Source organism: Artemia sp. Qi Xiang Cuo, chromosome 2, assembly GCF_049724085.1.
Source record: "Artemia sp. Qi Xiang Cuo chromosome 2, ASM4972408v1, whole genome shotgun sequence".
Classification (NCBI taxonomy): domain Eukaryota; kingdom Metazoa; phylum Arthropoda; class Branchiopoda; order Anostraca; family Artemiidae; genus Artemia; species Artemia sp. Qi Xiang Cuo.
In genome coordinates, this window is record NC_142795.1 from 20,683,605 (window position 1) to 20,709,396 (window position 25,792).

Here is a 25,792-nt window from a genome sequence, read left to right on the forward strand (position 1 = left end):
TTAATATTTTGAATGTTTGTCATTCATAATATTTTCAATGTTTAATCTTAAGAATAAACCCCGTATATAATTAAGTAAGTAAGTATCACCCACAACGATATCATATTGTCTGTGATAAAAGGCGCTGAAAGTAGTGTGTTATATAAAGGCGCGAGATATACAAGCCTGAGGCATGATTATACAGTGCAGTTTCACGATTACACACCTTACCAAGGACAGTCACCTATTACTACGAACGATGCATGCCTTACCAGACGGGTTTCTGAGGCAATACCCATTTTTGGGGGGTCCAATCAGAGATCTATGAGGAATTATACAAGAATATGTGTAGAGTTTCACGGGTTCGTTAATGGAACAACTAATGTTTTGGAAAGGGTAATTACTTCTAGGTTCAATAGCCAAATTAAACTTTGTCACATAACGTATTCAAAGGTTTAATACGCTTTTCTGTAAAAAATACTGGTTTCACTCATAGGGTAAGAAAATCATGTTTTTTCGTATAAATAATGTTTATCTAAAGATACATCCAAGCCGTACGTGTTTCTGAGTCAAAAATTGTCAGACACTAATAACGTCTAGCCTGAAGGTACCTTGCATCTTGTCTAGAATTGATGACATATGGTGTTAAATCATTTACCAAAAGTAACTCTATTTGCGAAAAAAGGTATAGTATTTGCGAATTTGAGTATATGAATGATCTTAATTGATGATTGAATAATAGGGGTGAGAATGATCTTAATTGGTAATTGGATTGTATGAAGGTGGTAAAAAAGGGTTAAACTGATTAACAGTTAAGGTAAACCCGAAGGGGTTGTTAACTCACAGGCAATTTATTATAAATTTGGAATAGCGTCAATATATGGGAATGATTAACGATGATAAAATGACCTTGTGAGTTGACCTAGCTTTACTTCTCCGATATATTCTGTATAATACACAAGTAGCATTTGAACAGTGTTTTCATTATAAAATATGCTATAACATTCTAGTATACTAAAAAGTTGACAGTAATAGAGATGTAGATGCCAAGGAAAGAACTCTAATAAAGAAATACAGAATAATCCATAGAAGTCGTTGGAAATAAAGTAGTGAGACGATTATGAGTATGAATCGCCAAGGATCGTAAGCACCAATGAGCCTAACCACAAAGGACCTCAACCTCCAAAATTCTCCATATCCTCAACCTACAAGGGACCCCTTCCCCCAACATGTTTGGCCCCCTCTCCCCCCCCCCCTTTTTTTTCCTTTTTTGTTTGTTTTTTTAAGTTTTTTATTATTATTTTTCTAACATGCTATTTTTTTTTTTTAATTTTACATGGCTTAGGGTAACATAAATCATACTTAAAACATATAAAAACCACATTTAACATTTTCGAAACTCAAAATGAGAATGGTATAGATATTTTAGTTATTTTAGTCGTGACTATTACGATTAGAAAAATAATGTTTGTACTAGCACTTTTTTTGGACTGAATTTTTTTATGCACTGAAATTATTCCACTTTTTTTTATGTATCTTAAAATAAAATGAAATATGCCTGCGGCTCTATCAATCGTACTCTATGATTGCTCATAGACACGATGCGGCTTTCCCACTGGTACTCTATGATGGGTTATCGATACTACCTAGTTTACTGCATGTATTAAATCAGTATTTTTTATACAGTGTAACGATAAACACATAACTCATATCTTTAAAAAAAGTGAAATGGAACATTTTAAGAAAGTGTGGTCACATGATAGTGTTATTGTAGCATTGAATGCTGACAAGGAGAAGTATTTAAACTATGAAATAAGTACAAGTGGTAGAACTATCGGAAACGTATGCGTGCATTGTCATGACAGTAAGGAATTAAATTCCTTTGGAGTACCAAAAAATTCCATTATACAAATTGTGGATATACGAGATTAAGATCTCCGGAGATGATTGCACTCAAAGAGAACGCTAACATAAATATAATTGTTAATGAAGAGGGGCATCTTCTTGATAGTGCTTCTGGTAACATGCTACCTGTTGATAGAACCTATCGTCATCTTTTAGGTATCAGCATTCAAATGAAAGTAAAGGGGAAAAGAAAGGCCAACTCTTCTACTAATATCATAAACCATATCTTGTCTACGTTTCGGAACTGTTACCTGTGTAAAAAAAATGTGATAATAGACAGTGAAATTGCCAGAAAAATATAAAGGGCATTGGCAGAAAATATCACTAAGGAATATAAAGATGAATCGATAAAAAACAAACTGTCAGAAAACGTTACTAACATCATTGATCAAACAGTCAATGAACCAAATAATACCAAAGACGAAATGCATATTGAGCCTGTTGATGACACACCAGTAAAATTCTGTATGACTCAAAATGGAATAATGATTATTCTACTGATTACGAACTAAGAGAAGACAATAGCTACAGTATCAAGAGAGAACATGGTGAACTAATTTATGGAACAGATTCAAAATATCCAAAGTTATTCATTGGTATTAATAATGTACAATAATATATTTTTTGTATTAATATCCTACATGACATTTTTAAAAGATATGAGTTATGTGTTTATTGTTCCACTGCATAAGAAATACTGATTTAATACTTGCAGTAAACTAGGTAGTATCGATAACCCATCATAGAGTACCAATGAGAAAGCTGTATCGTGTCTATGAGCAAGCATAGAGTACGATTGGTAGAGCCGCAAGCATATTTCATGTTATTTTAAGATACATAAAAAAAGTTGAATAATTTCAGTGCATATAATTTCAGTGCAATAAATATGTACATTTTTTAACAGTCTTGTTTTAATTGATAAGTTTAGATTAGTTTAACCAATTAGGGACTTTTTTTCAATCTTGTGCCTGAAAACCTTGAAGACAATGCCTTTTAAACACCATTTTAACCAGTTTCTTTTTCTTTCATTTGCCAAGTTTATTCTTATCTTTTGGCTTTTGGGGGGTTGTTGTAGACGTGATTTTTATGTCTTGTGCCAGTTTAAACCTTGAACAGAACGCCTTTTAAACTTCATGTTAACCACTTTGTTTTTTGTTCATTTGCCAAGTTTATTCTTGTCTCCCGACTTCTGCGGGCTTGTTGTAGTGACTCTTTTATGTCTTGTGCCGGTTTCAACTTGGAATAAAGTTCCTTTTATCATGGTTAAGCGGTAGCTGCAACCTAGTAAAGAGCGAACAACAGCCCATAGTAACCAAAAGTTAAAAAACGCGTTTTGAAAAAACAGCCTATTGAAAAAAATTCCATCTGACACTGACTCAGTAATGGTTATTATTATTTCGGTTCGTCTTAAAAGTAAATGTTTATTGCGAAAAGAAATTTATTGTGATTTAAAAAAAAGCATGAAACCCGTCAAAACTGACGCCAGATCAAAATGAAAAGTGTACCATTGCAATCAGCATGGTCGAAAACCTTGTTCAGGGAAATTACACTTCCCCTCCTTGAACAACAAGAAAAATCAGTTTTTTTGCATTGGTAGCACTGCTCTGTCTCCCTTTTTTTCTTTTTTTTTCAGAAGGCCAAGTGGGTTACCAGAACATCATAGGGAGACACTTAGTGGCTCATTCAAAAGCCATTTCTTATATTTACGTGGTTTTATGAGCTCCGCCATCTGCAAGTGCCATATAGCATAAAATGGCACTTTTTGTGCCATTTCTAAAGGGGCGGCGCTACCAGGCTACCAGAAAATTTTTGACAGATGTTTTATAGCTCATATAAAAGATATTGCTCATATCTACATTCTTCCTATAAATTCCACCACCTGCAAGTTTCAAATGAGCCACTGAAAACGGCACTTTTGTGCCATGTCTCAAGTGGCAAAGCTGAGGGCTATTGGGGTAACAGAACTTTTAATAATTTTGTTTAATATCTTATTTGAAAGCTATTGCTCATATCTACGTGCTGTTTATTGATTCTACCCTTCGTAAGTGCGATATAGGACTGAAAACAGCACTTTTGGTGCCACTTCTTAAGTGGAAAGGCTCTGAAGTACGAAACAAGTACTGTTAAAAAAAGTTATGTTCCAGAACCCTTAACTAGAAGTTTACAAGAACCCCGCCCGTACTCTCCCCCTCCCAGTCCCCTTAGTAAGTTTCATAAAACGTCTGGTCACCAGTAAGTTACTGCAACGTTAGCAAGCTACCACACCATAGTAGATACAATGTTCAATGGCTCAATTAAAAGCTATTGCTTGTATTTACATGGTTTTTACAAATTCTACCATCTATTAGATTTCACAGATGTCAATGTTAGCTAGTTTCTTGGGACAAATTGTAATGAACTCTTTGTCATGTTTGAAGCATTAGCTGCAACCTAGGAAAGAGCGAACCTCACCCCATAGTAACTAAAAGTTAAAAACCGTTTAAATGGTCTTTTTTTTCTTTTTTCCATGCCTAGCGGGTTACTAGAACATCATAGAGAGATGCTTAAGAGATCATTCTAAAGCTGTTTCTCGTACGCGGTTTATATAAATTCCGCCAACTGCAAATGGAATATGTCAAGAAAAAGGCACTTTTTACGCAATTTCTCAAGGTATGGGGCTAGCGGGCTACCAGAACATTGTAGATAGATTTTTGATACTTCATTTAAAAGAATATTGCTCATATCTACGTTCGTCCTATAAATTCTACCATCTGCAAGTTTCAAATGGCATTAAAACGGCACTTTTGGTAATATGTCTCAAATGGAAAAGCTAGGGCTAGTGGGCTACCAGAACTTGTTAGAGTCATGTTTAATAGCTCATTTGAAAACTTTTACTCACATCTACGTGCTTTTTATCAATTCTACCTTTCGTAAGTGATATATAGCACTGTAAACAACACTTTTGGTGCCACTTCTTAAGTTGAAAATCTTGGAAGTATAAAACAGTATCACTGTAATAATTATGGTTCAAAACCCTTACCTAGACGTTTGCAAGAAGACCTCCCCCATATTCCTCCCCCAGGCCCCCTTAATAAGCTACGCAATTAAAGTCCTAAAAACAGCAATATATTAAATTATATTATTAGAGGCGTGGTTCAGTTAGTACAGCGCTAGACTTCAAATTAGATTATCATGAGTTCGATTCCTGATCTGATTTTTTTCAATCATGGTTTATCCCTTCTTATGATTAATTTTCAGATAATTCACTATTTTTGCAAATGTGATGCACTCATTTTTTAAAGCATATCCCGGGAAGGCTCATTTTAAACCTATTGCTCATATCTACGTGCTTTTTATCAATTTTATTATCCATAAGTGCCATATAGTACTAAAAATGGCACTTTCGGTACCACTTCTTAAGCGGAAGAGTTTGGAAGCATAAAACGCTACCATTGCAATAATTATGGTCCAAAACCCTTAACTGGAGGTTTATAAAAACCCCTCACATATACTCCTCCTCCAAGCCCTCTCAGTAAGTTTCATAAATCACCTAATAATCTTAAAAGTGAAAGATTATTGCGAAAACAAATTAACTAAAACTAAAAACTTTTGAACTAAAAATCTACGAAAAATTAAGCATGCATGATAAACAGTTTTGAATTGAACCTTCAAACTCCACTCTGCGATGAAGCCTGTGTGCTAGTTCTAATGGCGGTAATTGAGGGGAAGGGGCGTCCTTTTTAGAGTCTTTTCTACAGTATTTTCTAGAGATATCTTATCTCCCCTAGATCGGTGATGATCAGAAATTATATTAAAAAATAAGTTTTCAACTGAAACTAAGGAGTGACATTAAAATTAAAGCGAACAGAAATTATTCCGTATTAATAGATAAAGATCATGGTGGCGTTGTTTCTACATCAAATTTTATTCACAAACGAGCAAAGATTAACTAAAAAAACAAACTTTTCCGAGGGAAGTAAAGAGCGAAGTTGAAACTTAAAATGGACAAAAACTATTACTTTACAGCCTATCTAACATATATCAATAAAACTAGTACAAATAAACCAACTAATTATGTTTCCCTATGTTTCTAGGATTATTTAAACTACCGCTTTACTGAAAACACAAAATAATATAGGAATTTTGGTACAATAAAAGCAAACCAATTAAGGGCACTTTTTACGGAATAAAACTTAAGTATTTTAGGATTGTTGCTTTATTTTGTTTCGTTTAATTTGGTATTACTTCTGCACAATGGCTCAGTTTAATGACTGGCTCTGGTTATGGTTCTGAAACGGACATGTCAGGAATAGTTTGTAGACAAGTTCGAAGTAAAGCCATTTTTATAGTATTAGGACTATAAACTAGCTTTAGAATTTGTATCATAGCTTGAAATTCCCTCGATCTTCATTTCAAGTAATATTTAAGCTTATTTCTTATAATTTAAGATTGTATATTACTCACTATTGATATTGTTGCTGGCGAGACCAAAAGACTACCTGATAAATCAATTCAATATTGCTTGTTGTATGACTTTTTTGTGTGACTTTTTTGTTTCAAACAGTTCATGGTAACGAATTGTAAGTAAGGAGCGACCCGGCTCAATGGTAACCGAAACTCTAAAAACCGGAATTTGATACCAACAGATAAATCAAAAGAATCAAATTTTAATGCTGATTTCAAATATATAAGTTTCATCAAGTTTAGTATAATCCATCAAAAGTTAAGTGCCAGAGAAAATTCGGCTGATTTTAGAAAAAAGGGGGAAATACCCCCTAAAAATTATAGAACCTTAATTAAAATTACACCATCATATTCAGCGTATGAGAGAACCCTACTTTAGAGGTTTCAAGCACCTATTTACAAAAATGTGGAATTTTGCTTTTTTTGCCAAAAGAAAGATCACGGATGCGTGTTTATTTGGGCTTTTTTGTTTGTTTGTTTTCATCCAGGGGTGATCGTATCGACCCAGTGGTTCTAGAGTATCGTGAAAGGGCTCATCGGAACGGAAATTAAAAGTTCTAGTGCCCTTTTTAAGTGACCAAAAAAAAATGAGGGCAACTAGGCCCCCTCCCAAGCTCATTCTTTTCACAAAGTCACCCGATCAAAATTTTGAGATAGCCATTTTGTTCAGCATGTTCGAAAATATGATAAGTATGTCTTTTAGGATGCCTTAATGCCCCGAAGTCCTCGGGGGGAGGGCTGAAAGTTATGGCATCTACATCTCTATTACTATCAATTTTTTAGTATACTAGAATGTTAGAGCATATTTTATAATGACAACACTGTTCAAACGGTACTTGTGTATTATACAGCACACATCGGAGAAGTAAAGCTAAGTCAACTCACAAGGTCATTTTATCCTCGTTAACCATTCCCATAGATTGACGCTATTCCAAATTTATAATAAATTACCTATGAGTTAACAGCCCCTTCGGGCTTACCTTAACTGATAATCAGTTTAACCCTTTTTTCAAGAGCGAATCCAGGATTTTTGTTCGGGGGGGGGGGTTACTAATTTACCACCTTCATACAAACCAATCACCAATTAAGATCATTCTCCCCCCTATTATTCAATCATCAATTAAGATCATTCATACACTCCAATTCGCAAATGCTATATGAGTTATTTTTGGTAATCAATTCTATCATCAATTCTAGACAAGATGCAAGGTACTTTCAGGCTAGACGTTATTAGTGTCTGACAATTTTTGACTCAGAAACACACACGGCTTGGATGTATCTTTAGTAAAAACATTATTTATACGAAAAAACATGATTTTCTTACCCTATGAGTGAAACCAGTATTTTTACAGAAAAGCGTATTATACCTTTGAATACGTAATGTGACGAAGTTTAATTTGGCTATTGAACCTAGAAGTAATTACACTTTTCAAAAACATTAGTTGTTCTATTAACGAACCCGTGAAACTATACACATATTCTTGTATAATTCCTCATAGATCTCTGATTGAACCCCCCCCCCCCCAAAAAAAAATGGGTGTTGCCTCAGAAACCCGTCTGGTAAGGCATGTATCGTTCGCAGTTATAGGTGACTGTCCTTGGTAAGGTGTGTAATCGTGAAACTGCACTGTATATTCATGCCTCAGGCTTGTATATCTCGCGCCTTTATATAACACACTACTGGTGTATCAAACAGTTCGTGGTAAAATAAAGAGCAAACTGTAAGTAAGGAGAGACTCGGCTCAATAGTAACCGAAACTCTAAAAACAGAATTTTGGTATCAATATATACATCAAATGAACCGGGTTATAATGATGATTCTAGATATATAAGATTCATTAAGTTTAGTATTACCCATCAAAAGCTACAAGCCTGAGAAAATTCCTGAATTTTTGAAAAAGGGGGAAACACCCCATAAAGTAAAGGAATCTTAATAAAATCACAACATCTGAATCAGCGTATCAGAGAACCCTGCTGTCGAAGTTTCATCCTTTTGTATATAAAACTGTGGAATTTTGTTTTGTTTTTTGTAGTTTTTTTTTGCCAGGAGAAAGATCACGGATGCTTGTTTATATGTCGTTATTTGGGTTTCTTTTTCTGTTTTCCCAGGGGTGATCGTATCAAACTAATGGTTCTAGAATATCGAAAAGGGTTGCATTCGAGCGAAAATTAAAAGTTCTAGTGCCTTTTTAAGTCATCAAAAAGATTGGGGGGCAACTAGCCCCCATCCCAGGCACTTTTTTCCCCGAATTCAACTGATCCAAATTTTGAGATAGCCATTTTGTTCAGCATACTTGAAAGGTCCAATAACTATACCTTTAGGGGTAACATGCCCCCCCGTGCGTGGGAAAAGGACTATCAGTTATGAAATTTGTCCATTGTTTACGTATTGTATTTGTTATTGAGAAGTATACAGACAATTTTCGGGGAAGAGATTTGTGTAGGGTGTGGGCTTCAATGTGGATCATTTTCCGTGTGGAAGGAAATTTTCGGGGGTGAACTTTCTGGAGAAAATTTATGCTGGGGGGATTTGACAGAATTTCTATATGAAACTGTTTTTTGTCTTTCTTCTCTTTGCCAACCCAATTTTGCATGTGGCGATGTTCCGGGGGAATTCTCCGGGGAAATGTTCAGTGGTTTGCCTCCGACTCACTGTATATTCATGCCTACAAATTTATGCTAGTGCTGAGAGGTAAACCATAATAGATAACTTACCTAGAAAGAGGTTGTTTTAGCCCAAAAAAGGCTCACCAAAACAATCCAAACCCAGAAAAATTATCCATTCATCAAATCCAGAGCAAATGTTGTGTCTTTTACTAGGCTATAATTTCCTCGAGGAGTGCCACTCCTCAAGGTCACTCTGCAGCTCTGTCAGCAGTCACAGTTTTGATTAGGAAACCTAGTGAAACGTCAACCCTGATGCCACTATAAGGCCAGGCCAGAGAAAATTTCCCTGTCGGGATAGGGACGGAGAAAGGAATTTACGACGAAGCGGAGACCCCAAACCATCTCACAACGCCGGAACAGCTCCAACCTTTTATACCCAGCCTATCCTCGTCGGAGCATTCGTCAGGGCAGAACATATATCGGAAGAATTTATTCAATATTAACTAAATTTTATAAGAGATAATTGTTAGTGTTCATGGTTAGCATCTTTTGGGTCTGGAGCCAATCTGGACTCTGGTGGGAAGGGGGGATGAGGGGTGTCTAAAGTGTATTTGTAATTATATTTACCAAAAGCAGTTGTTGGATCTCAACCAAACTTAGTCAGAAGTAACAGTTACTGCCCCAGTTACACCTTTTAAGAGTCCAGGAGCGATTCAACCTCTCTAGGAGGGGACTTACGTTCTAAGTGTAGGTATGTTAAAAAGAACCAGCATTAGATTTTAAAATCTAATGGGACATAATGGGCACTAATACCCATGCTTATGATTATGCCATTTCATGGTGCACAGGTGAGTTGATGGTGGGCAGAGAGGAAAGGATTATCAGAATATATTTTGATCACCTGATTATCCGAAACTCATTCAATAAAACGTGTCAAATCATAACCAGACAGCAATAATGAGCGTAAAATAGGCAGCGCTGAATCTATAATAACCAAGATTAAATACGATGGAGCGTTATTCGGGTCCTATGTGACTCAAATTACCCATAAAATATTCTTGATAAACGAGGTTTCCTTGAGTGCCTTGTGAAGGGTTTTCGGGCAGTCATGTCTTCCAGGAACATCCTTGAACTATAGTATATATATCTTAAAATTAGTAATAATAAGTAATTCTACTTTTAAAGAAAAAGATCAACTTATACAGTTTTTGATAATAGCGGTCACCAAATAAAAAAGAAAAATGTTAGTGAGAAATCAGCAAAAAAATGAAAAACATTTAGCACAAAACAACGTGTAGGAAGGTGTAGCTTTGCTTTGAAGGTGCAATTGTTTTTCCAAATTAACAGATAGTTAATGTTAGAACTCTTGCGGGCGAAAAGTGATGCCAAATTAAACGAATATTTTGCTTATTCATATTCCTGGTTCAACGTGAAAACGCTGGAAAAAAGTGACAATTTATAATTTGAGACAACTAAACGAAACATCAAGAAAACTGTGGTATGCAAGTTTGAAAAGACCCAAGACGGGTCTAAGGAGCAAAGACAGGTCTTATTTGACCTCTATTAAACTTCGTAAAAGATTTTGGTACTTATGCATTATCTGGTGAACGACACTATATACTGTATAGGGAAATGCTAAAGGAAACCAGTAAAACGGGTATTTACAATAGATAAATGGATCGCAAAGCGTGGTTTCTCATTGCGTTTAAAATATTTAAACTATTGTTTTTTAGGGTTTAGGGGGGGAAAAGGTACCTAGGTTAGGTTACGTATTTAGTATATGCAATGCTTTACCCTCCCTCCCCCCCCCCTAATGTGCAAATATATAGCCCAAATTTGTTTCTAAACTATTATATTTTTATCCTATTTTACTTTATTTCATTAGCATTAACCAAACTAGACTTCTTTCGTGTGTACCATATAATACATAATTACCAAGATTTTTTCTTTGAAACATGAATAATTCTGGCTATGATTTTTTTTTTAATATTGTAGTTCATTCCTTTTGGATTTGCGAATAGAAAATACCCTTCATTCTTGTCATACTAGTCTTCCTTCCTTAATGGTTTATTTTGGTCGATTTTACTCGAGCATGCCTTCCTCATTCTTTCTTTTCTGATGTAATTTTAAATCAAAAAGTAAAATTGAAGTAACGGGTATAAATCCAACAGCTACCCGAGGGTAGAGTCGACGGTATTGTGGTAACGAGACGCAATATACGTCTCCAAAGTTACATGATCAGGTGGTTTTAGTGTCTATGCACTGTGCTCAAAGTGTGAATGTAAATTTGTACCGGTGAAAAAAATTAATGGAGTAAAGATTTCAAACTTTTGCTTGTGGAATACCGGTTAAAAAATAACAACCAAGGTGTACCTTATTACTCTGCCTGAATGTATGTTACTAAAGCTATGGATATATTTAAAATGGATCAAACAATTCAAATTGGGCCCTTAGATCAATCTAAACAGGTTACATCTGATGTTTCATTCGGGACGGGATCTGATTTTGGAATAAACTTTTTCGCTCCAGATTCGCCCCAGAATGGCCCTCCACCGCCCTATATAAAAAAAGAAGAATTGGAAAGCCCATCGTGCATTTACGATGATTTATCACCAGAAGGAGGGTATGGGAACGATGATCAAATAGATGGACTGAACAATAACGTGAAACAAGAATATAGAACTTTTGTTGACGTGAGTTTTGCATCTGCCCATTCGCTGTATGAACAGGGGAATACTGCTCAGACCATTAAAAGAGAGTGCTTGCATTCCAGTGGTAATAGCAGCCTGGGAAATTCTTCAGAAGTCGTTACCCAGCAACACTCAGTACTTCTGAAGGCAGCAGGTAAGTCTGACTTTCCTAAACAGATGGTAGGATAGCTGTTAATTGGTTGTAGGTATATTGTTTTGATGGGTCTTCATCAGAAATAGCCTAAATATCACAAAAACACAATTCTGACTTCGTTATGTTCAGAAAATTCCAATTTATTGTATTTTCAGAGATTCTGCAGGTTATTTCAGGGCAGTAGTTAAGTACTAAAGCGATGAAATTCTTATTCTATGCTATGCAACATGTTTCTCTTTCGTTCCATTGTTAGTTCAAATTTAAATGAGGAACATTTTAGCTATCTTGGGATACCAAAGTACCAAAGTTAGATGAATGAAACTTCGGTCAATATCTACGAAATCATATTATTGAGTTAGGACAAAAGTTATTGCACTATTTAATGTCTTTTTTTATGCTTATTACAAATTAAATACTATTTTCTATTCTAACTTAGTTTACGCCCCCCCCCCCTATAGCGGCCCATTAAGGGGTAGGTTAAGTTGGGGGTTATTTATCCGAGTGAGGGGGGGGGGGCTGAAATTATTTTATAATTTGAAATATTATTAGGCCTATATTTGTAATAAGGTTAAAAAAAAGGCATCGAATGGTGTATTCACTTTATTCCTAACTCAATAATATGATTTCGTAGATATTGACCGAAACTTCGAGGAAAGGGATCCAGATCGTCAACATTGCCCACGGAAGGTCTTTTGAAATATCTACTTTCCCTCTCCAAAAGGGCATTGACTTTTCATGGCTTTCGAAAATTTTGTGTTAGAAAAGTCAAAACTTCAGAAATTGATATACAGCTCAGATGAGGCATAGTGTTTTGTATCTTTGCTCAATTCTGATTCATAAAGTTTTAAAGATTTTAAAAGCTATTTCTTAATTTGCAGAAAAGTCTTGATGCGGCTCGAAATTCTGCTGACATCATGGAAAGTATGTTTCCAATAAGTAGAACCAGAGAAAAAAAAGACAAAAACTCAAAATTCGAATAGAATATTTTTTCAGAATAGAATAGGAATATAAAAAATTCTATTCGGAGTTTTAAAAATATATAGTGTAATATTCTTCGTATGTGCATCTCATAAATAATGATTTTAGAGAAGATAAAACTTAAAAATAAACATTGTAACGTGACGGGTCTAAGATTTCAATAAATCAGAATTAAGGAATTCCATTTTGTTTATTTGCTTACAAATGCAATGGACAAATGATCGAGGTTATCTTTATTCGGGTATGTCTCTCATGTATTTTTTAGGAAGTTTTTTCATTGTCTCAAAGCTGCATTTTGCTGAGAAATGACCTTTTCCCTTGGGGTTTTCTTCTATCCTGCCCTTGCTTGAGTAAGTAAGAAAGCTACTGAACATTAGGCTGAGGGTGAAATCATGGTCTGAGGGGCAACTCTTTCCCCCCTGCACGTTAGGAATTCGCATGCCTGCCGTTACTGCCAGGTGCAAGAGGTAAAAAAAAACGCGTAGATTGCATAGTATGTATTATTGGCCTAATTGTCGCAAGTCCCTCGGTGCCACGAGGGGGGAAGCTTAATTAATGTAATGTTTGAAATAGCAGGGGTACAATTTTATCCAGCTCTGGAATTGAGGATAAGGTTTCTCTCAGGCTTGTACACAGGAATTTACTTTTGGCGCGAGGAAGTCTCTGTATAGAGAAGCAAATTTTTTAAACAACAGAAAAGCTGATGTAAGCAAAGATAAAAAATTAGGGAACTTCTTGTAAAAACAAAGTATGGAAGTTTAGAGAGGGTGGGGTCTAGGTCCCCACTTATGCCACCCATACCTGGTGTATCTCCTGGATTAGGCTGGGAATTGTCACTAAAGATGGCAGTAAAACCTAACGTTAACTTACATGAGATAATGTGGAAGCATGTGCAGCCTCTAATCCTTTTTTATAATTTATATTTTCAGATTCTTTAGGATTTATCTTTCTTTCTTTCATCTTTCCCTTTTTTATTGTGACAAATGTAAACAAAAGTGAAAATAGAACTCAAAGCAATCGAAAATATTTTACAAGGCCAGACGTTGGATAGGTTACCGGAATAGCGAGTAATTTAAGTAGGCATTATTATTACGACTTTACATGTGAAAAATAAGATGGCGAAGTTAGGTTAATCCTAATGAAATAATACAAAAATATGATGAAAATACAAAACTTTAGTAACAAAATTATAAAAACTAAAACAAAGAATTATGGTAGGGGGGCCGCACAGAACGCATTATATTAAATACCTAACCCAACCTGAATACCATCTCTATATATTAAATGTTTAATACAAATATACCTACATACATACTCGAGAAGTGAAGTTAGGTTAATATTAATGGAATACACAAAAATATGTTGAAAATACAATACTTTAACAACAAAATTGTGAAAACTCAAACAAAGAATTATGGTAGGGGGGGGGGCAGCACAGAACGCATTATATTAAATACCTAACACAACCAAAATAACATTTCTATAAATTAAATATTTAATAAAAATATACCTACAATGTATATTTCAACTGAGCCTAAGCTAATTTTCTTCAAATACTGACAGGTACCAACCTGTTATTTTCTGATCTGTAATAGATCCGAATTCTCAAGTGTGTACAATATAATACACAAGTACCAATAAGATTTCCAAAAATGTCTAAGTGATGGGACCTCACTTCCCTAAACCCCCCTGTTTGCGCTCAAGTTTAGACTGTTGTTTACGGTTCTATCCGATTATCCGGGCCTCTCGGCTTAATCACTATAGACTAGGCAATGATAAAACCCGTTTTGTGATCTTAACTGCTGTAGAGCAGGCAATGATATGAAGGTTTTCATTGCGTGTACGATATTAAACTGTTTTTTTTTGGATTTTAGTGGGGGGAAGGTACCTAGGTCAGATTAGGTAGGTTACGTATTTAATATATGCAATGCTTTACCCCACCCCCCACTCCCTCTAATGTGCAAATATATAGCCCAAATTTGTTTCTAAACTATTATATATTCATCCTATTTTATTTCATTAGCTTTAACCAAACTTGACTTTTTAGAGAGGCCCGGATAATAGGATAGTACCTTTTTTACTGAATGTTTTTTAAAGGGCAACTGTCCTACTGTATTACAGCCTCTAAACCTAAGAACTTGTATAAAAAGCTTTGTTATTTTCACCCTCTGTTAAATATTTAATAAATCTCCCGCTTGTAGTCACTGTTTAAATGGAAATTGCTCTGCGAATAGTAATTGTAGAGTTAGTTATAATTCCTTAAGGGCTGTAGATTATTATCCATAATTCATTTGTGGATAAATTTATAGCATCCCAGGCAGATACATATGAAAAGTCGATCGAAGTTACTCTAGGGAATTTGTCAACGGATATTGAAAAACTAGGTCTTATTTAAATTTAAGTGAGTTAGTTGAATTAATGTACTGTTCTAAATTAGTCCGATAGTCAGTGCCTTAACAGAGGTTTGATAGAGATGATGAAGTAATTTTTGGATTGTTAATCGAAAAGGGGGGAATTTTAAGATAAATGGAGCGGTTTGGGCCTACTGACTATACATCGAATGATGAAGTATATTGGAGCTATGTTAACGAATCGTTAAGAACAAATGAGAATATATTATGTACACACGGTAAGATATTATTTTGGTTTGCCATTGGGAGAATTTTTACGGACTATTTTAATATTTGTCTTGAAACTATGATCTTCCCGATTGAAACATCAGTCAACAAACAGAGTAATAATCAATTAAGAAAAAAGGGCAAGAAGAAAAGAGAAACATAACAAAATACACACAACAACAAAAGAGAAGATCCTCCAGCGAATCAACTAAAACAAATCAGTTAAAATATAAATGATAAAGCAACTTCTAAATTTATTCTGTTTTTCAATAATGGCAGAAAGAGGATCTGCAACCCAATATTTTGCTGTTAGTCTGCAATTTCTGGCCCAATGTTGGATATTAAGAAGATACTTAAAATACGTAAATAATTTCTTAGACCACACTGCTTTTCCATTTACGAAAAATTAAACAAGAAAAACGGGTTTTAATTTTTATAAAGCAGTGAATACAATAAAATAAACACTTAATTAAACAAAATACTCCGAATATTTCGGCCCCACGTCCGGGAGCCTTTCTCAACGGAAAAAAAAAGAAAAAAATGAAACAATAAGTGTTTATTTTATTGTATTCACGCTTTTATAAAAATTAAAACCCGTTTTTCTTGCTTAATTTTTCGTATACTTAAAATACCCATAATAATACTTGTTAGTGAGATTTTTTTCAAATGTCCAAGGTTGTCAACTCTTAGGAATGAACAGAATCTTCCCTTTTTTCACAATTCTGAACCGTTTATTCCAGGAAAAATTCAGTTGACAACTTATTTGAAATAAAATTCGAGAGCGAGGTAAAAAAAAAGAGTATCTTTACATTTATATGTAAAGACCACTGCCCTCCCAACGACACTCTTTATGCTCAGTGGTGTCAATTCACGAAAAAACAGGGGCGAGCCAAAGTTTTTTTTCACAATCTACAAGGGGGCGATTATGTTTTATTTTTAGATGAAAAACCAAAAACACCATCTTTCAACGGAAACACCCCAAGAGCGATTCTTTTTTCTAAATAAAGAGTGTTAACAACATACAGATTTTTCAATATTCGACTGACTATCGATCGAGTGACCGTTTCCATATTCATTCAAGATTTGATTGACTATTTCAGAATTCGATAAATCGATTGACCGTCTCGCAACATTCATTTTATAGTATTTTGGTTCTTTTCTCGCCTTATTTGTGGTGTTGCGCCACAAAAAGGCCTATTTGTTGTTGCGCGATCTCTTTAAGGGTACAACAATTTTCAATTTCAGTTAGAATGAACCGTCTTTCCATATTCTACGACCATTGTTTCGATGATAAAAACTGACAAATAAACAGGTATCTGTGCTTTCCTTCTCGGGGAAAAAACAAGAAAATTTCCTAGCTTTGTGGATAGGAGCATTAAAACCCTTCATCGAGATGTACCCCCCCCCTCTCGCTAAAATTATGTAGACTTGTGTCAATACATTTGAATTGGTAGGCTTTGAACTTTATAAATTTCTCATATTTGGTATCACAGTGAAAATGGCCATGAAAAGGAGGTTCTTTTCATTTATTAAATAAAAAAAAACAAGTTTTTTCAACTGAAAGTAAGGAACGACGTTAAAACTTCCGTATATGAAAGGGGCTGTCCACTCTTCAACGCCTCGCTCTTTACGCTAAAGTTTTTATTGTTTAAAAAAATAGAGTTGTGAGAAAGTCAAACTTTAGCGTAAAGAGCGAGGCGTTGAGGAGGGAACAGCCCCTTTCATATACAGAAAGATTTCTGTTCGTTTTAAGTTTTAACGTCGTTCCTTACTTTCAGTTAAAAAAACTTGTTTTTTTTTATTTAATTTTTGAGCGTTTTTAAATTAATGCAGGCTTTTATTTTAGCTTACCGAACATGAATAATTAAAACAAAATTTGAATATTAATTTTACTTTTATTTGGTTAAATAGCTTTCTCGAAACTTGTTTAATTTTATTTACGAACGTTTTTATTAGTAATAAATATACGTAACTTACGAATTAACTTACGTAACGAACTTCTATATTCATATATTTTAATACGCATATTAGAGGGTTCGCCCACTGGTCAATACCTTGCTCTTTAAGCTAAAGTTTGAATTTTTGTTCCAATTCTTTAAAAATGACCTCTTAATCACAAATTCCGTTAATTAGAATAAATAGCTCTTATGAAAGTACTAAAAAATCTTTAGCTTAAAGAGCGTGGTATTGACTAGGGGGTGAACCCAATCATATACGTAATAATTTCGGTCGTTTTAAGTTTTGATGTTGCTCCTTACTTTCAGTTCAAAAACTTTTTTTTTTATATAATTTCTGACCTTTTGTTTAAATAATGCTGGGGAAATCCGGCACCCCCTTCATAGCAATCAGTGGCGTCGTTTGGGGGTGGCAAGGGGGGGACAGTTGCCCCCCAATAAAATGGAAAAAATCTATTATACAGCTCATGTCCCTTGACTCTCTGGACGTGGAACTTTTTTGCCCCCTCAATAAAAATGCTGAAGCTACGCCCCTGATAGCAATGTCTCTTCCCCCATGAAAAATTTCTTCATGGAAAGATCCTCCCAAATAACCCCCGACCCCCCTCCCCCACTACCAGAAAAAAATCCCCCCTGAAAACGTCTGTATACTTCCCAATAACCAATACTATATGCTAACATTGGGTAAAGTTTACAACTTTCAGCCCTCCCCCGGGGACTTCAGGGGATTAAGTCATCCTGAAAGACATAGTTATCATATTTTCGACTATTCTGAACAAAATGGCTATCTCAAAATCTGATCAGGTGACTTTGGGGAAAAAATGAGCGTGGGAGGGGGCCTAGTTGCCCTCTATTTTTTTTTGTCACTTAAAAAGGGCACTATAACTTTTAATTTCCGTTCCAATGATCCCTCCCACGATATTCTACGATCACTGGGTCGATACGATCACCCCTGGGAAAAAAAACAAATAAACACGCATCCGTGATCTTTCTTCTGGCAAAAAATACAAAGTTCTACGTTTTTGTATTTAGGAGCTTGAAACCTCCGAATCAGGGTTCTCTGATGCGCTGAATATGATGGTGTGATTTTCATTAAGGTTCTATAAATTTTAGGGGGTCTTTCCCCCTTTTTCCGAAAATCAGCCAAATTTTCTCAGGCGCGTAACTTTTGATGTCTAAACTTGATGAAACTTGTATATTTGAAATCAGCATTAAAATCTGATTCTTTTGATGTATCTATTAGTATCAAAATTCCCTTTTCTAGAGTTTCGGTTACCATTGAGCCGGGTCGCTCCTTACTTACAGTTCGTTACCACGATCTGTTTGATCAAATAAAAAAAAAAAATTCAACTGAAAGCACTGGGCTACATTAAACTTAAAATAAACGGAAATGATTGCGTACATGAGAGGGACTGCTACTTCCTCAACACTTGCTCTTTACGACAAAGTCTTAAAGTTCTTTAAAAATACTTCTCGTTCAAATTCAACTGCCCCTGGGTTTGACAGCCTTTATTGAAGAATTGTGACAAAAGGTTAAACTTTAGCGTTAAGAGCGAGGGATGAGGCGTAACTTAAAGCATTGCATAACAAATTGCAACAAGTTACGTAACTCGTAGCCCTTTTCCCTGGGACTCTAGGGGGTCATGTCATCCTTAAAGGCATAGCTACTGGATGTTGCAACTAAGCTGAACCATATGACTGTCTCAAAATTTTGACTGGGACGGGACTATTTCCCTTCCAATTTTTTTTACTCCTTAAAAGGCACTAGAACTTTTGATTTCCGTTTAATGTTCCTCTAACGATCTTCTAGGACCATTGGTTCGATATGACCACCCATGAAAAAAACACACACATTTGTTGACCTTTTGGGGATGTTTCCCTCATTTTTTGAAAGTCGGGGAAATTTCCCTGAGTCGTAACTGTCTCAAAATTTTGGGAAAAAGGACTGGGACGGGACTAGTTGCCTTCCATTTTTCTAAACTTAAACTTAACGGAAATTATTGCGTATACGAGGGGGACTGCTACTTCCTCAACACTTGGTCTTTACGAGAAAGTCTTAAGGTTCTTTAAAAATACTTCTCATTTAAATTTAACTTCCCCTGGGTTTGACAGCCTTTATTAAAGACTTGTGACAAAAGGTTAAACTTTAGCGTTAAGAGCGAGGGATGAGGCGTAACTTAAAGAATTGCATAACAAATTGCATACAAATTACGTAACTCGTAGCCCTTTTCCCTGGGACTCTAGGGGGTCATGTCATCCTTAAAGGCATAGCTACTAGATGTTTCAACTAAGCTGAACCATATGACTGTCTCAAAATTTTGACCAGATGTCTTTGGGGAAAAAGGACTGGGACGGTACTAGTTGCCTTACAATTTTTTTGACCCCTTAAAAAAGCACTAGAACTTTTGATTTCCGTTTGAATATTCCTCTAACAATCTTCTAGAACCATTGGTTCGATACGACTACCCATGAAAAAAAAACACGCATTTGTTGGCCTTTTGGGGATGTTTCCCTCATTTTTTGAAAGCCAGGGAAATTTCCCTGGGTCGTAACTATTGACAGATTATATTAAACTTCATGAATTTTAGATTTTTGGAATCAGCATAAGAAGTTAATTCTTTTGACATATCTATTGTTATTAAAATTCTGTTTTCTATTTAGACGCTTGTTCTTTGCATACAATATGTTTCTACGAACTGCCTGATGGAAATAAATTATGTTGTCCTCTTGAAAAGTAAAATATGACCTAAATAGATTAACAGTCTATCTAAAAATATCTTTTAACTTTCAGGGTTCAAACATTTAGGTAGTAGTTTCAATGTTTTTATTATTTTATTATTATTTTTTGTTTTGTTTTTCAACAGTGAAAAAGCATCTAATATTGCTCGCTGCTTATCACCGTTTCTTTGAGAAGGCCTCTTTTAATTTAGTGTTTATTTTTTAGGGTTGTTTTGTTTCCATGTTGATATTAGGACTTTTCTCACAACAAATAACACAGATGTATCATTTACTCATTATATCCATTTTTGCACAGAGGTCGGTTGAGCAGAGGTTTTGACCGAAATGTCTGCTTTTTTTCTATTTTTTCTATTTTTTCTTTTTTTCTACTATTTTTCGTTTTTTTTTTGCTGGCTGGCATACTCCTCTTTTTTCTTCTTTACAACATTTTTTTTTTCATTTTCTCATGCTAAGCCAGCGCCTTCTTCGAAATTATTTAGGAAAGTTTCACTTTTATAAAACTGATTTTATCGACTTCTTAAATGTGTGCGCCCTTTGGACACTGAAGCTGTTCTAATCTTGACTGTAGACCCAATCCTGAAACTTTCAAATAACCAAAAATAACTAAGTTCCGTGATAGCAAAAAACCTTTCATTTAGAATTTTACAAAAGGATTTACAGCGCCCTAAGAAATCATCGCAAGGCAAATAGTCCCAAGTCACTAGAGTAGAGAAAAGAAAATAAAGAAACTATTATGATTTAAATTCCAAGATCTATAAATATTAAATTGAAAGTTAGTGGAAATAAAATAGAAAGCAATTGAAAGCCCTGTTTTGTTCTTCCTTATAGTTTTAAAATAGAAATTCATAAGATTAATGCAACTTAAATTTGAACCCGAAATACGTTGCCCACTGTAGATTTTCAATGGAGTAAACGTTTTATCGCCACAAATTGACTTTTTTGTTAAAATCAACATGAAGATCTTCACCTTTTTGAAATTCTTTTAACTCAGACATCTATTTAGGGTACGATTTTGTGCAATAAGTCCCATGCTTACCCAAAGCTCAGTACATAGGTGCACGTAGGCCAGGGATGTACGCAGGGGGGGCCTCCGGGCCCCGGCCCCCCCTATATCTCACGATTTTTTTTCTTTTCCCATAATTTTCTGATTTTTCTCACAGAATAATGAGTTTGAAGGAGTTGCCCCCCCCCCCCCTCCGAAACAAATTGGGCCCCCCCCAAACAAATTCCTGCGTACCTGCCTGACGCAGGCGTATCCCTCGGCGGGGAGAATTTATGTATTTCTCCTGAGGTAGATGTTGGGGGGGGGGGAGAACTCCATATTAAGGCAAAAAATTAGGTACATCAGGGTTTCAAGCTCTTTTTTGAAATCCCCGAAAATATGTTTCGGTTTTTTATCTTTACTGATAGGATAAACATAAATAGTATTTATCATCATTCCTGAATAAGTTTTGAATTTGAGTGAGAACAAGTTTTCAATTAATAAGGGGACAGAGGAGGCGAACATCCAAGAGGAATATTTTAGGCGTCCGGTTAAGGGCTTTCGAACATAAGAATTTCAATGGCATACGACGCAAAAAGTCCTGTTTTTCGGTGCTATGTGCCACCTTACAATGGTGCTGTCAAGAAAAATGTATACTAAACATATAGATTTAAGTATTAGCTTCCAAATAATCTCTTATGCAGGCTTCTACGATGTTTCAGTGTCCCGTTAGTTCTGGAGAGATAAAAAAGAGACACAACAGTGCTTCGAGCTCTTTTTCGAAGTTTCCCAAAAACTGTTATCGTAATTAACTTAAACTGTTAAGATATTAGCCCTAAATAACAGCTGTTATTCTAAAATTAAATTTGAATGATTTGTTTTTCATTTGGCAGTTTTTTCACAACGTTTTATCTAGTTTTGACTTAATAAAAGGACTGGATGGGGGGGGGTATATAAGAGGAGGGTATATATAAACCTTTACTCAATGGTTTTCAATCATGAAGATTATCATGTTGCCATTTTTGAGCCTCCCAACCTTTAAACTTCAGAAACGGCACCAAAAATTACATGTGGCTCTTTGCGATGGCGTTATCAAGACGATTTTACAAAAGCACTTAGGTTTGATCAAGAGCCCTGAATTGAGCTCTTCTGACGCATCATTTTTAACTCTGAAGGGTTGTATGAGCTACCCCATAACACAAAAAAACACTTAAAAGTTAAATTTTCACAGCAACCCCAAACCCTACCATATCTTACCAAATCTTACCATAGTTACAGTGTAAATTAAGAATTAATGTTTTTGGCAGCAAACTAAATAGACTTAGCTGGCAAACATGTGTAGGTTATTGACCTCTGAGATTATTATTGTTTCGTCTGAATCTGCATGTAATATTCTTTATTTTTACTTTTCCAAAATTGTGTAGTTATTTTTGTGTATCTGGTCAATATTTTGAAGCAAGGTCATTACTACAACACGTATTAATATCACCGTCGCTGCGGATATAACCTTTTTTCTCAAAGAATTGTCCATTGTTACTCAACTTGGGGGTTGCGATTTTATAAATAACTTATGTATTATAGTGGCCCCATTCAAGTTCTTGATCTGAGTAGAACCGGTTTTTCTGACTGCAATCGATTATAATTAGCTTTGTCTCAATGAGAAAAACAACGATGCTAGCATATCTTAATTAAATATTTAATATATAGAGGTGGTTAAGGTAAGTTAGGCTAGGTATTTAATATAATGCGTTTTGGGCGGCCTGCTTTCCATAATTTTCTTCTGTAGTTTCTATAATTTTGTTAATAAAATATTATATTTTCATCATATTTTGATATATTTCATTAGGATTAGCCTAACCTATCTCAGTCCTTGATAAGAAGTTTATGCATAAAATAAATTTTAGTTACTACCTTATAGATTTCAATCAAATGTACACACCAAGTTACAACTTACCTGCTTCTACATACTCTCTATCGTAGATGCCTTAAAATGCCTTGGTCTTGGCTGCTGTTGCTCTAGGACAGCGTTCAGCTCCTGCACCCTTTCCTGCTTGTACTGTACGTTAAGCGTCTTAGTTTACAACCTTAAGGGGTAAATCACACAGGGTGGCTATTTTATTATAGCCTATTATATCTTTAGTAACAATTCAAAAGTTCTTCAGATCCACCTAATGGCCTTTTTGGAATTTTTTGCATGAATAATAACAATTTTGACATTAGTTTTGAAACAGTAAGAAATACATGTCGCAGGGAGTGAGAAACCTCCCATTTTCTGGGCTTGGCCTGACATATTAGGAGGATGTAGGACAAGACTATTATAAATTCTGCGTAACATTTACATAAAATGGGATATTTCTTATCCGCTAAAATAGCAAAAAAGCATTAGCAGTTTAGGGGTTATTTTTAAGAAATAGTAAATGCATAATCTACCAATATAAAAATCACCATAAAATAAATGGGCAAAATAAATTTTAAAAAAAGCCATATAAGATCGTATTAAAGATTAAATTAATTTGTGTTATTATTTGTCATTAGCAGGATGCAAACATTAGACTGTTAAGATTATAGTGAAATTGGATTAGACTGTTAAGTTTGCGCTTTTTTGCGAATGCTCTTTCTGCGCTCCAAACATTCGGGATTTGGTCTGGCCTCTAAGTATCAGCAGAGCTAGAGTTACAACCAAGAGAAAAGGGCAGGTTAGTCAGCTAGGGGGGGGGATTTATCATATTGGATGGGGATATTACCACTTTATTTACCAAGTTTAATTCTATACAATTGTTTACAAGCCAGTCGTCACTGGTTTCTGAATCCTAATTTTGCTTAAACCAAGAAGCGAAATAACAGCAAGGGTATACTAAATAGTTTCTGTATGCTTGATTAGGAAGCGCTAGCCCCACCTGTCCTTTAAGGACAGCTACTGAATATATAATGGACTCCGTCTTTTAAAGGGAGTACCGGGGTATTGTGAACTTTCTCTCCTGGGTATTAAAAAGAGAAGCAAGGCATTTGTTTTGTCACTTTGTGATTGTGTTCAAGATGTCAATGGATCGCTTGTTTGGTGAGTAAGACATCTTAAGTTTGGTACCTAGACATGGGGGGAATTTTGCCTGGAAAGATTGACAAGCATAAATCTGAAAAATGTGCATTTGGGTGTCACACCGATTTATCAACAGTCCATGACATTTCGACAACGAACATCGTAACTGCTTGTCATTCCTGGGATGATAAGGATTATTCAATATAATCATCAGATTAGCTTATTTCCATGTAATTTGAACAATGTATAATTTTTTCTTGAAGAATAGTTAGCCCGGATGAGTGATAAGTTCACATAAGTAGAGATTTTTTTGTGGTGGGTAGTGGCTGCAAGGGTGGATCTAGAGCAAAATCGTGGGGGGGGGGGCCCAATGTGACAAGGGTGCCAATAACTTACCAAATTGACAAGTTTATTTTTAAAAAGAGAAAAATAATTTACCAAATTGACAAGTTTATTTTTAAAAAGAGAAGAAAACAGAAAAAAACACCGAATGAGGGTGCCAGAAAAAATCTTGGGAGGGTCCCTGTTCCCCTGGATCTGTCATTGTGCAGGGGCTCCAGATCTGAAAAAGCAGGCAATTTTTCTAAAAATGTAAGAAATTCAGACGAAAATTCTCTGTTTGAATTTTTTTTTTTGTCTGTTTTGTGTGTTAAATAAAATCATAAAAAATCCTACAATCCTGATATTCAAAGGAGAGGGAAACAAGCCCTTAAACTCTCTCCCAGCTAATATGCCCGGAGTCATAACTATTTTTGATACACGGCCTGAATCTGACCTTACAATCAAGGAATTACACGTTAATTCAACGGGACTATGAAAGGTCCTGCAGAGATGTGTAGGGCTACGCCTACAATCTTGGGGGCAAGACCAGTGAAAACCCAATTTTCAGGTAATTCTCACAATTCCACATAATTTATGAAGTTTTGAACCATAGGAGAAGCATGGAAAACACATTCTCTGCCAAAGGAAGTCCCTGCAAAGAGAGCCATTTAACTTTAAGGGATTCAAAGTCAAGTTTTCTTTCAACTTTAAAAAAATGCAAATATTCAGTGGCAAGCAGAAGTCAAGGAATTTACAAATTCTGAATTTGAAGATATCAAAACAGTCTTACTTTCTGCAAAATTCTGTGATATAGTCGGCTCTTGTCTAAACTATTCTTCAATGTTTGGAGTCAAATTAATAAATATGAAAAGAATGGCGTATCTCCGTCGTCCATACAAACACTGAAAGATATCAGAATTGTCAAATGTAGTCAATGTTGTCAAATTGCAATGTTCCTATGCTGTTTTTTATTTACAGTCAATGGTTAACAATACAGCAAATCAAAAATAAATCGAACTTAATTCCTAACCCTAATTAGCTTGGAAATTTGGCTAACTCAATATAATTGGTTATGTCCGTAACTCTAAGGACCCGTTTGGTATTCAATGTGGCGAGGGGGGTCAAAACCCTTTGTTCAGTGCTTTATACTGTGGAAAATCGATTGCCATGTTGGCATTTCCATTCCCTGGTATTTTGACCCACTTTGGGTCAAATGTAATTAACCATAATGTGAACTGTAATTAACTTGTATTGGGTTTCCAACTATAATTATTCCAATGATGCAATTTTCTTCTCGATCCGACTGAAACTTTGAGATGTTTCATGCTCTTTCGAAGTTATTATAAATTTGTTTTTTTAATAAACTTTTACTATTAAAATTAAT

At 35.2% G+C, this 25,792-nt stretch overlaps 1 protein-coding gene across 2 annotated transcripts in view; it reads left to right on the plus strand.

Moving 5' to 3' along the window:
- Positions 1 to 25,792, plus strand: part of LOC148954988 (ecdysone-induced protein 78C-like) — a 199,551-nt gene that overhangs the window by 101,187 nt on the left and 72,572 nt on the right. For both annotated transcript variants that reach the window (XM_089099588.1, XM_089099597.1), the window contains exon 3: positions 11,464 to 11,778. In XM_089099588.1, the coding sequence (XP_088955714.1) occupies positions 11,464 to 11,778 (315 nt within the window). The remainder of the gene's footprint in view (positions 1 to 11,463; positions 11,779 to 25,792) is intronic.